The following is a 17,419-nucleotide window of genomic DNA, read 5'->3' on the forward strand; positions in this document are numbered from 1 at the left end:
ACAGGCAACTTTGTAATTATTTTAACCAGGTACAATAGCTATTAAATAGTTAAGAACTATTTAATAGCTACCTAGTTAAAATAATTACAAAATTACCTGTAAAATAAATCCTAACCTAAGTTACAATTAAACCTAACACTAAACTATCAATAAATTAATTAAATAAAATACCTACAATTATCTACAATTAAATCTAACACTACACTATTAATAAATTAATTAAATAAAATACCTACAAATAAATACAATTAAATAAACTAACTAAAGTACAAAAAATAAAAAAGAACTAAGTTACAAAAAATAAAAAAATATTTACAAACATTAGAAAAATATTACAACAATTTTAAGCTAATTACACCTACTCTAAGCCCCCTAATAAAATAACAAAGACCCCCAAAATAAAAAAATGCCCTATCCTATTCTAAAATTAAAATAGAAAAGCTCTTTTACCTTACCAGCACTTAAAAGGGCCCTTTGCGGGGCATGCCCCAAAGAATTCAGCTCTTTTGCCTGTAAAAAAACCCATACAATACCCCCCCCAACATTACAACCCACCACCCACATACCCCTAATCTAACCCAAACCCCCCTTAAATAAAACTAACACTAAGCCCCTGAAGATCTCCCTACCTTGTCTTCACCACACCGGGTTCACCGATCGGTCCAGAAGAGCCTCCGAAGTCTTCATCCAAGCCCAAGCGGGGGCTGAAGAGTGACGTCCATCCTCCGGCTGAAGTCTGGATCCAAGCGGTGGCTGAAGAATTCCATCTTCGGGCAGAAGTCTTCATCCTATCCGGGCAGAAGAGTAGATCCGGACCGGCAAACATCTTCATCCAAGCCGCATCTTCTATGTTCTTCCATCCGATGACGAGCGGCTCCATCTTCAAGACCTCCAGCGCGGATCCATCCTCTTCTTCCGACGTCCTAAAACAGAATGAAGGTTCCTTTAAGGGACGTCATCCAAGATGGCGTCCCTCGAATTCCGATTGGCTGATAGGATTCTATCAGCCAATCGGAATTAAGGTAGAAAAATTCTGATTGGCTGATGGAATCAGCCAATCAGATTCAAGTTCAATCCGATTGGCTGATTGGATCAGCCAATCAGATTGAGCTCGCATTCTATTGGCTGATCGGAACAGCCAATAGAATGCGAGCTCAATCTGATTGGCTGATCATAGGTAGTTTATGGGTGTTAGTGTACTGTAGAGCACAGGAGTTAAGAGCTTTATAAACCGGCGTTAGCCCAGAAAGCTCTTAACTCCTGACTTTTTTCTGCGGCTGGAGTTTTGTCGTTAGATTTCTAACGCTCACTTCAGCCAAGACTCTAAATACCAGCGTTAGAAAGATCCCATTGAAAAGATAGGATACGCAAATGGCGTAGGGGGATCTGCGGTATGGAAAAGTCGCGGCTGGAAAGTGAGAGTTAGACCCTTTCCTGACTGACTCTAAATACCAGCGGTAGCCCAAAACCAGCGTTAGGAGCCTCTAACGCTGGTTTTGACGGCTACCGCAAAACTCTAAATCTAGGCGAAAGGTAGGCATCTGAAGCACTACATGACAGGAAATAGTGCTGCCATCTAGTGCTCTTGCAAATGGATAACATTCTTGCAAAACTGCTGCTATATAGTGCTCCAGAAATGGGCCGGCTTCTAAGCATAGATCCCTGCTTTTCAACAAAAGATACCAAGAGAACGAAAAACAATAGATGATAGAAGCAAATTGGAAAGTTGTTTAAAATTGCAAGCTCTATCTGAATCATGAAAGAAACATTTTAAGTTTCTTATCTCTTTAAAAATGTAAATATTCCAAAATCCAAACTATTCTGAAATAGTCCTTTTGAATGTTAAATACAGTAGTTTTGCTTCAGCTTCTATTTATTAATTAGATGTGCACTGCAAAATTGGGTACATGACATGCTTGAGTATACACTCATTTTCATATAACTGCATGTAATAGACACTACTATAAAGAATAAGATGCACAGATACTTATATAAAAATCCAGTATAAAACTGTTTAAAAACTTACTTAGAAGCTCTCAGTTTGGCTCTGTTGAAAAGGTAGCTGGAAAGCCCACTGCAAGTGGCAAATAAGACACTCCCCCTGCCCCTTCTTTTGCATATGAAAAGACCCTTTACACAAACAGGAGCAAGCTGGAGAAGGTAGCTGACGGTATTCACATAAAGCTTTGGGGCTTGGGAGTTTGAAAATCAGAGCAATGTTATTTAAAAATAAGCAAAACTATACATTTAAAAAACAAACAAAAAAACTTAATGGGCTATATAAATAGATCATCTACAAAACATTTATGCAAAGAAAAAATGAGTGTATAATGTCCCTTTATTTTTCCTGTAATTTTGCATGCAAAGCTTTCTAAAAACTACTTTGGCTAAAGTTATTAAATTCTTAAAACATTTACAAAATGTTTTATGTGAAAATATTTCATTTTATTGGGGTACTTATTACTTAACAAAAAATAAGTGGGTACTATAGTGAGCTGAGCACTGCACACAATTGCCAAAGCTGGTTAAACTATGTGAGCTGGTAAACTTGACCCCTAGAGCGATTATCATGTCTTTCAGGTCATTCCATTGTGTGAGTTCTGCATTGTTTTCTGATATTAGTGAGATAAACCAAGTTCTAAAATAGCTTCTAGTGGGAGTGTTTTCATATCTGGCTTTATTAAGAGGGCTTGTCACATGGTCTCTGGGGATAATAGACAGCTGCATAGCTGACAGGGAGCTGCACTGTAAAAGCAGACACAGAGCTGTCTAGGAGGCTGGAAGTTAGATGAGTTTATATTGAAGGTTAGAAAAGGTCATCTCTTCTAAGTACCACATCACATCTGTAGCCTTACTGTTCACCCTCAGCAAAACTAATTCATTCAAGACCATCAAGCAAGTTTACCTTTGTGATGACCCAAGTAGAGACCAGCAATATGTATAACTACACTTACGAGGAGGAAGTCTATATGAACCAAGAAGATGAATGGGACCGTGACTTGCTTTTAGATCCAGCATGGGAAAAACAGCAAAGAAAGGTAGGTGAATTTGTTAAGGGCATAATATAGTCAACTTTGTTTCAATGTTTTATATAGAAAGATGGCATTTCAAAGTCTATTTCAGTTTTTATTAGAAACTTGTGCCCCTGTACCTAAAAAACCCCCAGATGTGTTCTGCTAGCTGCCAGTAGTGCAATGCTGCTCCTTCAGCAAAGGATAAGAAGAGAACAAATTAAATTTGACAATAGAAGGAAATTGGAAAGTTGTTTAAAATTTTATGTTCTATCTAAATTTTGGCATTTCCTATCCCTTTAAATTTAAACAGCTTTCCAAGTACAATGTACCTTCAACGTTACAATATTCTAGTATCTTACAATGCTCTATGCAGAGGCAGTTCTAGACCATACATTTTGTGGGCGCTTTCAAAGGTGACCACAAAGCTAAATATTCCTGCCCTTTACCTATTCCTGCCCTTACTTAAAGGGACATGAAGCCATATTTTTCTTTCATGATTCAGAAAGTTTCCAATTTACTCCTATAATCAAAATTGCTTCATTCTTATTCTTTGTTGAAGAGATATCTACATAGGTAGCGTACACATGTCTGGAGCACTACATGACAGGAAATAGTGCTGCCATCTAGTGCTCTTCCTAATGTATAACATCGTTGCAACACTGCTGTCATATAGTGCTGCAGACACGTGCACACTCCTGAACTTACCATCCTGCTTTTCAACAAAGGATAACAAGAAAGCAAAGATAATTTGATAATAGAAGTACATTGGAAAGTTGTTTAAAATTGTATGTTCTATCTGAATCATGAAAGAAACATTCTAGGTTTCCTGTCCCTTTAAGCTTTATATTTGCTTTACCTATTGCCTTTTCCTGGAGTCAGTAATGAGCGTGTAAAATAAGGTTGTGGCTATCATGTTGGAGGCAACAAAAAGCTTTAAGATTTAATGGTGATACAATAATATATGAGGGAGGGTGTACACCCCCTGCACCCACTAGTGCTCATGTGACTGTATTGCTTAGCGTTATCTAATGTTTGTACTTGAGGTCAGGTGACAGACGGGTGTTCTTGCAAGTAATTGGCTCACCTGTGCTTCAGCACTACAGAATAAGCATTTAATTACCTCGCTTATGGCCATCTCTTTATAGGAACTGGAAAAAAAAATGTCTGGAACGCACATTTGCAAATAATAATAGAGACTAAAGGGACAGTCAACACCAGAATTTTTGTTGTTTTAAAAGATAGATAATCCCTTTATTACCCATTCCCCAGTTTTGCATAACCAACACAGTTATAATAATATACTTTTTACCTCTGTGATTACCTTGTATCTAAGCCCATGCAGACTGCCCCCTTATTTTAGTTATTTTGACAGACTTGCATTTTAGCCAATCAGTGCTCACTCCTCTGTAAATTCACGTGTCTGAGCTCAATGTTATCTATATGAAATACATGAACTAACACCCTCTACTGGTGAAAAACTGTCAAAATGCATTTAGATTAGAGGAGGCCTTCAAGGTCTTATAAATTAGCATATGAACCTCCTAGGGTTAGCTTTTAACTAAGAATACCAAGAGAACAAAGCAAAATTGGTGATAAAAGTAAATTGAAAAGTTGTTTAAAATTACATGCCCTATTTGAATCATGAAAGTTTTTTTTGGACTTGACTGTCCCTTAATTGGAGATATCTGATTATGGTAAAGTTAGCTTGCAATTTGATTGTATATAATGAGAACTATATATAAAAGCTTGATTTTTTATTTATAAATAATAATTTTGCAGTTTATTGATGTTCTATAGCTTCCAATCTGGTTTTTCTTAATACAGAATACTTTGATAAGACTATAAACCTTCCTTAAAGGGACATAAAACCCCAAACATTTATTTCATGATATAGATAAAGTGCGACATTTTATAAAACTTTCCAGTTTCTATTATCATATTTGCTTTGTTTTCCTGTATCCTTTGTTAAAGAAGTAGGTAAGTAGGTGTAGGAGCGTGCACATGACTAAAGCAATATATGGTAGCAGTTTTATACTATGTGATGCATTTGCAATAACAGTAGGTGACAGAAGTGTTTCCTGTCATGTACTGATCCAGAAATGTGCTCGCTGCATATCTAGATATCGCTTTAACAAAGAATACCATGAGAATTAGGTTAATTTGACAATAGAAGTAAATTGAAAACTTTTTTTAAAACTGTATACTCTATCTGAATCACAAAATATTTTTGGGGGTTTCATGTCCCTTTAATAGGATTACAAAATATTGTATGTCGCCCCTTTCTCTGGTTCTAAAAAAAACACCAATACAACAAAATGGGTTATTTGCTCTCTTTGTGCCCACGTCTGTGAATAAATGTAAGTTTCTAAGAAGAGACTTATAGCAAATATATTAAACTCTTGGAGCTCTTTGAATACTGCCAGCCAATAGTAATAGATGCTAAACAATGATTTCAATCCACAGCTGTAAGGAGACAATGGCAATTTGTCTAAAAAGGGGCAAAAATTTATATTTTTGTATAGTGCGCCAATTGATATGTAGCCAACCATGATTAGTATATTTATGTGAAAGTGTAGTTAAGAAATCTTTTGGTCATTCTTACCTACATATGTCTCATATTTATATTCTTGATAATCTTATATATATCTGGCTTATTTATAAACACAGTCCAATTTAATGTTATAATTCCCTTTTAAAATGAAGGTGAAAGAAATGTTCTAGTTAGCCTTAAAGGGACAGTAAAGTCAACATTAACTTTCATGATTTAGATAGAGCATGCAATTTTTTAACAACTTTCCAATTTACTTCTGTTATCAAATTTGCTTCATTCTCTTGAAATCTTTTATTGAAGAGTAAAACAAGGTAGGCTCATATGAGCTCAGGAGTGTACATGTGTCTCTAGTACTCTATGGCAGCAGGGTTCTGCAACAATGTATAACAAAGCTACAAATAATGTTGCAAAACTGCAAACATTATTGAGTAAATTGAATTTGATCTCCTTTGTTGTAGCCCATTAGAGTCATCATTCAAGCAATCCTTGTAAAGCATGTTGCAGGGTAGGTGTTGTGGATCATGCAGGATGTGTTGCAGCCTATCTGTGGGAACAAATACAGAAAAAATAGGATAAAATAAATAATAAAAGTTCACTGCAACATTTTCATCATAAATAAACTTTAAGACAATTTAAATGTATAATGTCCAAATAGTAAACCCAAATATTTTCTTTAATTATTCAGATAGAGCTTGCAAATTTAAGCAACTTTCTCATTTACTCCTATTATCAAATTTTCTTCATTCTCTTGGTATCTGTATTTGAAAAAGCAGGAATGAAAGCTTTGGAACCGGACTATTTTTGGTTCAGTACCCTAGATAGGGATTGCTAATTGGTGGCTACATTTAGCCATCCAATCAGCAAGCACAACCCAGGTTCTGAACCTAAAATGGGCCACCTCCAAAGCTTTTATTTCTGCTTTTTAAAATAAATATACCAAGAGAAAGAAAAAAATGTATAATTGGAGTAAATTAGAAAGTTGCTTAAAATTGCATGCTCTGTCTGAATAATGAATGAAAAAAATTGGGTTTAGTGTCCCTTTAATGCCCTTGAAATCTTAAAATAAAAACTAAATATTAGTTAGCAATTGCTGAGTTACTCGGAGAATGAAGCTACCGCTCTATCTGTGTTTTCTTTTCTCCTAAATGTAACTGATGGACATGAGCTTGTGCTTTTGGAATGAGTAGGTAATCCTCTAGTAAATACTAGGTGCCATGGAACCAATCCCCAGTACCTGTCAGTTTATGACAGAACATTGCCTTTAAATGTTAGTGTGATTAGTTTCATGACCAAAATACCTTCCAAAGAGCAGCCTTCTCATCTCTCAGCTTTGCAGGGATCAAGAAGCTCTGCTTTAGCCATTACATATTGGTTTATGTCACCACTGCAGCACTACAACAGTCATCACTATTTCTTCTTTTTTATTTATCACTTATTTTTATTATGTCATTATTATTATTAATAATAATAATAACAATGGGATATGTTACCCTTATGCTAAACTACTTCAAAATTATGCAGCAAAGTGTAAACTCGGCACTGATAATGGGGATTAGCCATTAACAGGTGTACATAACAAAACATTTTCTTTATAAAGAGGCATTCTACAGTAAAAAATAAAATTATCAATGTTATCAGAGAATTTTATTCTTAAATTCCTTTATTATAAAAATAGGTTAAATGCATAGTCAAAGTTCTCCACTGTGCCACCCCAGGGGAAGATATAGTTGCTGAGCCAATCAGCATCAGGCATATATAAGTATGCTCCAATTATTGACTGTAATTCTCTTCGGAAACAGGATGGGACTACTCCAGGAGAGCAACTTTGACTACATTTAACCAATTTGAAGGAGTTAAACACTTTAGAATCTCTCTTTAATCTTGTGATCAACATTCCAAAGCTTATATTTTATGGCCTAATGTTCTTTGTGAAATAATTGCCACATCATTCTGCAATACATCAAATTCATTTAAACTAGTTTAGTGTGTAAAGTAACATCTAGGCAACCACTTTAACATTTCAAATAAAATAAAATCTGTATTTCATTAAAGCTATAGATTAGAAATATTGTAATTTCCCCCCATATTAAATGCCATTCATTATCTGATCACTGCAAAATAGTCAGCCATTTTGTTTTAGTTTGTACATTTTGCTAACTGTGAAAACAAAATAGTTTTGTACAGTACAGTAATAACTCAAAGCACAAATCATTTAAAAAAAAATATTGTAATAATATTTTAAAAAGGGATGCTCCCAGCATTTAACCCTTTTTTATTATTTATCTTTCTTACATGTACATTTTAGTTATTGAGTAAAACTGTTTCAACACTTCAGTGATAAATGTAATATCATTTTGTAAAGGATTACCTCAGCCAAGGGCTTGCTGGCAGGCAGTACACATATATGCTGTATGAGACAATCTCCTGGAAGAGAGGAGATCTGAGTGCTTTTGTTACTATTGTAGGAAGCAGTCTCTAGACTGCTGCCATTTGGCTGATATGCGTGGTATGCAATCTGTCAACAGATGCTGGTACCAGATGAAGAAGTCCGCAGGATTACAATGGATGAAATGGCTAATTATAACTACAGTATATAAGGCAGTATAGCCTTCAATAATCCAGGCGTCTCTGTTTAAAGAATATCAAATATTTTGGAGGTCCACTAACCCAGTGATGCTATCATATATCAGCCAGTTACAAATATATTTTATTAAAGGGACATGAAACCAACATTTCTCTTTCATGATTTAGACAGAGCATACGTTTTTAAACAACTTTCCAATTTACTTATCTTATCTAATTTGCTTCATTTTCTTGGTATCTTTTGTTGAAAAGCATATCTAGATAGGCTCAGGAGCTGGGAGCTTGTTGCTGATTGGTGTCTGCACATATATGCCTCTTGTGATTGGCTTACTGATGTGTTCAGCTAGTTCCCAGTAGTGCATTGCTGCTCTTTCAAGAAAGGATATCAAGAGAATAAACTAAAATTGATAATAGAAGTAAAATAGAAAAATGTTTACAATTGTATGCTTTATCTAAATCATTTAAGAAAAAAATCTGGGTTTCATGTCCCTTTAACTAGGTTTGTTTGAGGTTGGATGCTATAAGGTGTTTTTTTCTCAGCTATTAGAAACCTCTCCAATCAAATCCCTTTGTAAGGATCCTGTGTATACTTGAATTAATAGGTGTAGGAATCACAAAGTGACTTAAAGGGACATAAAAAAAACTATAATAAATTGTTATAATATGTAAGAATATTTTCTTGAACTGAACTCTGTGTTTAATCCAGCAGAGGTGTTAAACACATAAAAGTCTGAGCACAGACAATAATTGATGGCTATGCACGTATTCCGTTTGGCAGCCATGTTTAGCTCCTTTCCAGTAGTGCACTGCACCTCCAGAGATGACTTTAATTATGTGATTTAACCCCCTTTGTAAGAGCTAAACAAATACTTCTAGTCAAGCAAAAGTGCAATAATACAATGCTGTTTCACAGTGGTGCCCACCTTTTTATATGGTTGGCCAGTCACTAAAGGCAGGATTGGCCTTGGACCACATTACATTATACTTACTCGTATGCTAACGATAATGCCTCATAATAAAATTAGATTATTGCATATTTTTTTAGTTAAAATTTATATAGGAGATTAGTTCCTAATAATTAATTAATTAATTAACTAATTAATTAAACTGCATATACTAATCAAATTTACACACTTTGGTACACATATACATTCTTAAAGTGATTGCAAACTTTAACATTTTTATTAACAATATTAGTAATCTTAAAGTAAGAAAGTCTTAGTAACGCTTACTTTGTTTTAATAATTCCACTTTCATGTTTTCATACAATCTGCCATTTCTCTGCCCGTAACGGATATTCTATTTCTTAATTCAGTGACGATTCAGGCTGTAGCCAATCGTATAATGCCCCATTTGGCCTTCAGCTAGTAAATAATAACGTCTCAGGCTTTGGACGCCAAAGGGGGCGCGATACCATTGGCTACAGCCTGAATCGTGACTGAATTAAGAAGTAGAGTATCCGTTACGGGTGGAGGAATGGCAGATTGTATGAACACATGAAATTGGAATTATTAAGGAAAAGTAAGCGTTTACTAAGACTTTCATGAATTAAAGTACCCATCTTTAACTTTAAGATTAATAATATTGTTACTAAAAACGTTAAAGTTTACAATCACTTTAATTACCTAAGAAGAAGCATGGAGTCTTCTCAGTGGTGGTAAAGGCCACCTAAGAACCATGGAGGGCTGGGTGTGAACCTTGGCCTTGACCCTGCTCTAGCACATTACAGCTTTTTATTGCTTCTTTATGTCTCTTTAAAGTTAGTTTTTATGTATGCAAAAAATAATATCGGAATCTGTTGGCGCTCTACAAATAACCGATAATAATAATATCAGCAAATAAACATTACATTGCAAAAGATCTGCATAATAAATAAATGTTTTATAAACATTTAAAACTGTTAGCAAATGTTGATTTTTTTTGCAGTCCAGGGACATACTACTCTTTAAAATCTAATTAAGAGTTGGCTTATTTTATCTCCTGTGCTATGGTCAGGAAATTTAAATAATTTATGGGTAATTTCAGTTTGAGTTTATATGTTCCTTCATGCTGGTCCAATCTCCTGCCTGTAGCTGCCCTGCACCATGTACTTGTGAGTAGGGAATGGAATGAGAGGATAATGAATTCAGTACAAGCTGTTCCTGATAGCTGCTAACAGTTGAAAGTTCACAGTTGTTAGACAACATGCCCAGATATACTGTAATTGTTTTAATGTTTGTTCATAAATGGCTTCTCACACAAGCAGACAAGGGAATTGTTAGTTCCAAAAATAATCATCACATCCTCAAGAAATACCCATCACGTTCTCAAATTTATTTCACTTCCAATAATGAAAAATTTAACAAGTTTGTGAAAATATGTCCCTTTTTGTAAATATGTATTTAATGTTTTATAATTCTAATGTCTGAGAGTAAGGGGAAAAAAATATACCCCAACATTGTAACTGAAAAATCACAGAACTCATAAAGATTTGTACCTGCCACTACGAATTGGGGGAATATTTTGCAAATTGCAACATTCGAAAAATGAAATAAATTTTAGCACATTTGTTTTTTCGATTCAAATTTCAAATGTTTGTACTACATTCTAGCATTTGTTTAATGTAATAATATTGCTAATGCTATCTTTAAATGTAATATGAGATTTATGGAATATTCGAAATAGAAAAATTTGAATCAATATATTTGTATCTATTATGTATAATTTTACTAAATTCCCTTACACATGAACTATTGAACTTCTGAATAGTATTTTTAAAATCGAATGTAGATATTCAATCTAATTATGAACATTCAAAAACAAAAGAATATTTTGAAAATCGTAAATAACATTAGTTTTAGGAATTTAAAGGGGTTTTCGTCCTTATCAAAATTTGTCCGAAACAAATGTCTACAGGACTATTGGTTCAACAAATTAACACATTCATCTCAATAGAGCAGCATCTATCAAATAACAGTTAATCTCTCGGGTATAGAACAAAGGAAGCCGTTATCATAAAAACGCCTGCAAAACATTACAGAACAAATAAATGAAAATAATAAATTTAAAATAATTTAAAAAAACAGCCGACTCTCAAAAAAGATTTCCACATGCTGTTGCTACATGTTGGAGAGGATACTCTACTGTTGGTGCTATAGCTCATATATGGTGTTTTTGTCCATTGATTTTAGATTTCTGGTCTTAATGTATCAAATCAATAAAACTAAAGCTGTCCTGTACCCTTCCAGTGGATACCATTATTTTCTTATAAAGCAGTTAATATAATGTGGCATTAGGTCCGTTCGTCTCAAAATACTAATCAATAACGTTAACCAACGTATTCCTAGATATTGATAGCAAACGCAAATACCATCTATTAGGGAATGGAAGAGCCAGATTATTTTAAAGGTTTAAAGGATTAAGCACAGGCAATGTTTGGTAGACTATATTAGTTATATTTTAGCTGTTAACAGATGACTGTTGATCTAATAAAATGTTAGTTATATTTGTTACCTACATGTCATCTTGATGATCCAAATGTGTTATAGGGCTATTTTTATTGTCTGGTATTTTTTTCTTGTTTTGATTTACTTATTGCACTTTCTGTAGCCTTATATATACCATGTTGTATGCTTGTAAAGAGTTTATATTGTATTATTATTTTTGTAATCTCTAGAAAACCTTTCATTTTTTTAAAAAACAGCCCACTCTAACATAGGCACAAAGGAAAACTTGAAAAAGGTTAAAGAGAAATAATGTAACATAAATAAAATGAGACAGCCTTGTCAGCTCATGAATTCTTCATGCTGAGCATAAGTGTAGTTGAAAAATACAGACCATGGCCAGTCCATCAAGACACCTTTTGTTCTATCTATCAAGACTACTTTACCATAACAAAATACACATGCTAATATTTTACAATTACAAAGGTTTACATAACCTCCCAATTGTCCTGATTTGTGAGGGACAGTTCCGATACTGAACTCTGTTCAACTGAGACAGCCATATGTCCCAATTTGAGGGGTTTCACTTAACCCTGCCACTGCACCTCGAAGTAGAAAAAGAGGTCCAGCACTCCCAGATAAAATCCAAAGTTTTTATTGACAAAACATTTTCAAAAGTACAGATTCAAAACACACATCTTACGCGTTTCGGCTTTGCGCCTTATTCATAGATGCTTATACTTTGAACAAACGTCAGTGAATTTTAAAAGCATAACCTGTACATAATTGGTTGAAGGAAATCACATGATTAGCAAGGCATTGGTTAGACATTGAGTTGGCATTAGTTAAAGCTGTGCACACAGTTAGAAAAAGGACATATGAAGTTGCATTTAAGGTACAAGAATATTAATAAAACTAAAAAAACACCGGGATATGTCCAATGACCCTGCAGTCAGGCCCACCATCCCGCCCACTATCCACCCACAACTCTGCCCTCCCAACATGGCCCAGCCCCAGCCTGCAAACTAGTGACGGGCTTTTTTAAAGGGATATTATAATTTGATCAGATTGCAGGTGGCGTGCTATTTAGCAATACCCCTTGAGCACAAACTTCGCTAGAAGTAATCTTTTTGTCCACGGTTGGTCGAGCTCGTATTGCAAGTTGAATGTAAAAATTTTGTGTGCGAGTGAAACTTCTGGGCACAATAAATGAAAGTACACTATAAAGTGTTTTTATTCACTGTGCCTGATTAAACTTTTTCATGGTAATTACATTTATACTCCAGAATTTTGATTGTTTAAAAAGATAGATTATCCCTTTATTTCCAATTCCCAAGTTTTGCATAACCAACACGGTTATATTAATATACTTTTTACCTCTGTGATTATCTTGTATCTAAGGCTTTGCAGACTTCCCATTTTTTTAGCCAAAAAGTGCCCTCTTATAAGTAACTCCACAGAAATGAGCACAATGTTATCTATATGGCGCACATGAACTAGCACTGTTTAGCTGTGGAAAAAAACAGACAAAAAGCATATGCACATATCCTCAGCAGCAGCAATGCACTACTGGTAGTTAGCTGGTGATTGGTAGTTACACACAAAAATATCTTGCCATTGGCAGTAAGCAATAATGCAATAATAAATTGCTTTTAACATATTAGAGCATTTTTCATTTTGCACTTTTATGTCCCTTTAAGCTGGGACACGGCTGAACCTAACCTTGGGGAACTGCTTGATTGTCCTGCAAGCCCTTCCACCCTAGCACATGAACTGGCAATATCAGCTAATAAATAAATTAAAAAATACTTTACCATAGCTATGGTCTGCACAGCCATTGTTTTGTTTATCTGATAAATAAAATGTGTTGCATTGTTACAAAGAGGAAGCTTTAGAGTGCAGTAGCCTCATAAACTCTATGGTAGCATTGTGAAACTAAACTGTATAGCAAAAAACAGTGGCGGACCTAATGAAAAGAGGCCCCTAGTGCAAGATTATTTTTTGGGCCCCCACTATAAAAAAGGTAACTCAATGGTGCATCAGCATACCCACGTATGCAAGCACACAAACACACTTATACGCATGGGTCACATGCATATTTTATATAAATATATATATATATATATACATAAAATATATACTGTATATATATATATACACACACATTTTCATATATACACACACAAATACTCCCACTCACATACATAAAAACACACTTTAACACACATTTTAAGGTGAATCAGCTCTATTAAAGGGAAATTAAACCCAACATTTTTCTATCATGGTTCAGATAGAGAATACAATTTTAAACAACTTTCTAATTAATTTCTATTATCTAATCTGTTTTATTATCTTGGTATAATTACAGGCCTTTTTGGGTCTTTTTCTCCCTTTAACTGGTCAGGCAGGCTCAGCCCGGACAGTCTATAGGGGCACACTTACACAAATTACTTCCAGAAGTTCCAATCAGACTTTGTCCATCACTGCCAAAGCTACGTTTTCTATGAGGTGAGAAAGTAATTTCCCGGTCTGCTCATCGCCCCGCCCACCTCCTAACTCCCATGCTATAGCATGCCTAGTGCATGTGCATTGAGCTCCCTACATAGCGAGCTGCGCGCTGTACTATCCAACACAGACAACATAGCATAATATAGAGGCATTGCGGTACCCACCCGGTTCACCACAAAAATTAGCTTGACAGCTGAATTTCTTTCTGTAAGTCGCGGCACACACCCGGCTTGCTTACCGGTTTTTGCAATCCAAGGAACTGCCTCTATATTATGCCTGTGTGTCCATTTTAGGTAATAGAGTGCTCAGCTCACTATGTAGGGAGCGTAACGCACATGCATTAGGCATGCAATAGCGCGGGAGTTAAGAGGTAGGCGGGACCCTGAGTAGTACACTTTTTAACATTTTTCATTAGAATTCTCTGTGGGCAGCCTACCACTGGTAGGTTTGCCCCTGGCTAAGAGCCCTGTTTAATAAACAAAACTGAACACAAACTGTGAGTGCATCTATCTGAAGGAAAAGTCACTTCAGGACCCCAACATCTGCAAAAAGCGTTTATTTCTTTTTATTTTTTTCATTTTTAATATGTGTTTTGTAAGTCACACTTGCACTGTCATGATTGTCATAAGCAATTTAAATTTAAACAATTTAAATTTGATTTTTAATTGGGTTTTTAAAGGAGATCACTTAATCATGATTTAGTAGTTAACTATTGTAATCTGTTTCCATCCGCACTACTGGTAACCCATCTGAATGCATCTTTTACACTATTTGTCAGGATAGGCAGGCTGTGCATTATTTTTGTATTGCTATACAGTCACTTTTCAATTTTCACAAGCATTTTTTTTAAACAATATTTACAACTATTGTTTGTAAAAGCTCTATTTCCATTTTGGCGTGAACTGAAAATAAAATGGCAACTATGAGTTTCTATGCAAAGGACTCTTCTTTTACTGGCTTTTAACATTACTTAAACTGTAAATTGTGAACCTGCTGCCTTGCAACATTCTATCTTCCTAAGGGACTCTTAAGCAAGCTTGCGCCTTCATGACCAGGTGTTTAAAGGGGGCGTGCCTCCATGCATGCTAAGTCTAAACTCGTTTACGAGTGCTTCAAACAGAGAAGCATACACCAGTATATGTTTCTCTTTACCACATAAATGCCCCTTTGGCCTTTATGCACAACTTTAAGTATCAACAAAATCAATACACATTATGGTTGATGTTTATTTTTACAAAGCCAATAAAGTATAATTCAGACCTTCCTTTTTTTTGTAACTTTGATTAAATCTTGTATAACCTGTTGTACACCCAATTCAAATTGCAGACATTTGTCTTTAATGGACAAAAAAAAGCATAAACTATTTACTCAGATAAATCTGCTTTTTATGCAATATTCCATACATTGTTGATATTCTGTTATTGTATGCACATGTACACTGTTGTCTATGTGTTGGTATGATTTGTACATATCTGCTCAATAAGAGAGAAATTACTGTAGCTCTTAGAACCCCGGTATATACACTACCCAGGTTTAGCTCCTATGGGTTCTTCTTAGGGGTCCTCAGGAGTGTAGGACATGCGGCTCCGTCTCTCTTTATTTCTTGGCTGTTATTTTGTAACATTGCATTATTGATGCTGTGTGGGTGCATAATCTGAAGCTTAGATCCCCATAGGTTTCTGTCCTGGTGATACCTCCTTTGCTACTTTAGGGGGTTCAGGGTACAGATGGGGTGTAGCAGATGATTTTTTTCCCCTTATATATTTGCTATTTTAGCCATATGTCTTAGTTCTCACTCAGATCCAATGATTGTCAGTGACCGGTCACTTTATTAACTTACATGTTTAGTAAGTTTAGTGTATATTGTTATTGATGCACTATGTACACACTTTGGTGGGTTTGTCACCGTTTTGAAGGCGCTACAGTGGTTAATTACACATGATGTGTGTTGTGGTCTCCATTTGACCCCGAAACTTACTCATTAATAAATTATTTAAAAGTATCTACTCTTCTCTTTTCTGAACATTTATATTTACTCAGATAAATTGTGGTGAGCCCTCATTCAAAAGATCAGCTTTTAATCTTTCTAAAGAAAGGTGTCTTCATTAGGGTCAATCTCCTCCTCAGCCAAATTTCCCTGCAGCCCCTCATCTGAAAGGGAAGATATCAAACTTTCACATAAGGGGTTGCAAGTCCCTTTAAGAATTGGGGGGCCAAGATATGCGCTGAAGAAGACGGCCTGTCCAGCATCACAGAAATGAGGCAGTAGCTCTGCCATGTCCTTCACACAAGGCAAGTTAAAAAGAGGATGTGTATATAATCAGATCTCAAAACATATCAATTGAATCCACAAATCAACCAGTTGAGGAGTATTTGGGTTGTTGCAACATGGAAATAAGAAGATGAATAACATAATTTATGTAAGAACTTACCTGATAAATTCATTTCTTTCATATTAGCAAGAGTCCATGAGCTAGTGACGTATGGGATATACATTCCTACCAGGAGGGGCAAAGTTTCCCAAACCTCAAAATGCCTATAAATACACCCCTCACCACACCCACAATTCAGTTTAACGAATAGCCAAGAAGTGGGGTGATAAAAAAGTGCGAAAGCATATAAAATAAGGAATTGGAATAATTGTGCTTTATACAAAATCAAAACCACCACAAAAAAAAGGGCGGGCCTCATGGACTCTTGCTAATATGAAAGAAATGAATTTATCAGGTAAATTCTTACATAAATTATGTTTTCTTTCATGTAATTAGCAAGAGTCCATGAGCTAGTGACGTATGGGATAATGACTACCCAAGATGTGGATCTTTCCACACAAGAGTCACTAGAGAGGGAGGGATAAAATAAAGACAGCCAATTCCTGCTGAAAATAATCCACACCCAAAATAAAGTTTAACGAAAAACATAAGCAGAAGATTCAAACCGAAACCGCTGCCTGAAGTACTTTTCTACCAAAAACTGCTTCAGAAGAAGAAAATACATCAAAATGGTAGAATTTAGTAAAAGTATGCAAAGAGGACCAAGTTGCTGCTTTGCAAATCTGGTCAACCGAAGCTTCATTCCTAAACGCCCAGGAAGTACAAACTGACCTAGTAGAATGAGCTGTAATTCTCTGAGGCGGAGTTTTACCCGACTCAACATAGGCAAGATGAATTAAAGATTTCAACCAAGATGCCAAAGAAATGGCAGAAGCTTTCTGGCCTTTTCTAGAACCGGAAAAGATAACAAATAGACTAGAAGTCTTACGGAAAGATTTCGTAGCTTCAACATAATATTTCAAAGCTCTAACATCATCCAAAGAATGCAACGATTTCTCCTTAGAATTC

At 35.3% G+C, this 17,419-nt stretch overlaps 1 protein-coding gene across 1 annotated transcript in view; it reads left to right on the plus strand.

Annotated features, from left to right (window-relative positions):
- The first annotated feature begins 2,722 nt into the window (after positions 1-2,722).
- The window catches only part of ACTN2 (actinin alpha 2), a 147,068-nt gene continuing 132,371 nt past the window's right edge, over positions 2,723-17,419 (plus strand). The window contains exon 1 of the mRNA XM_053711936.1: positions 2,723-3,038. Coding sequence (XP_053567911.1) covers positions 2,913-3,038 — 126 coding nt within the window. The 5' untranslated portion in view covers positions 2,723-2,912. The remainder of the gene's footprint in view (positions 3,039-17,419) is intronic.

The sequence above is a fragment of the Bombina bombina genome, chromosome 4 (assembly GCF_027579735.1).
Source record: "Bombina bombina isolate aBomBom1 chromosome 4, aBomBom1.pri, whole genome shotgun sequence".
Lineage (NCBI taxonomy): Eukaryota > Metazoa > Chordata > Amphibia > Anura > Bombinatoridae > Bombina > Bombina bombina.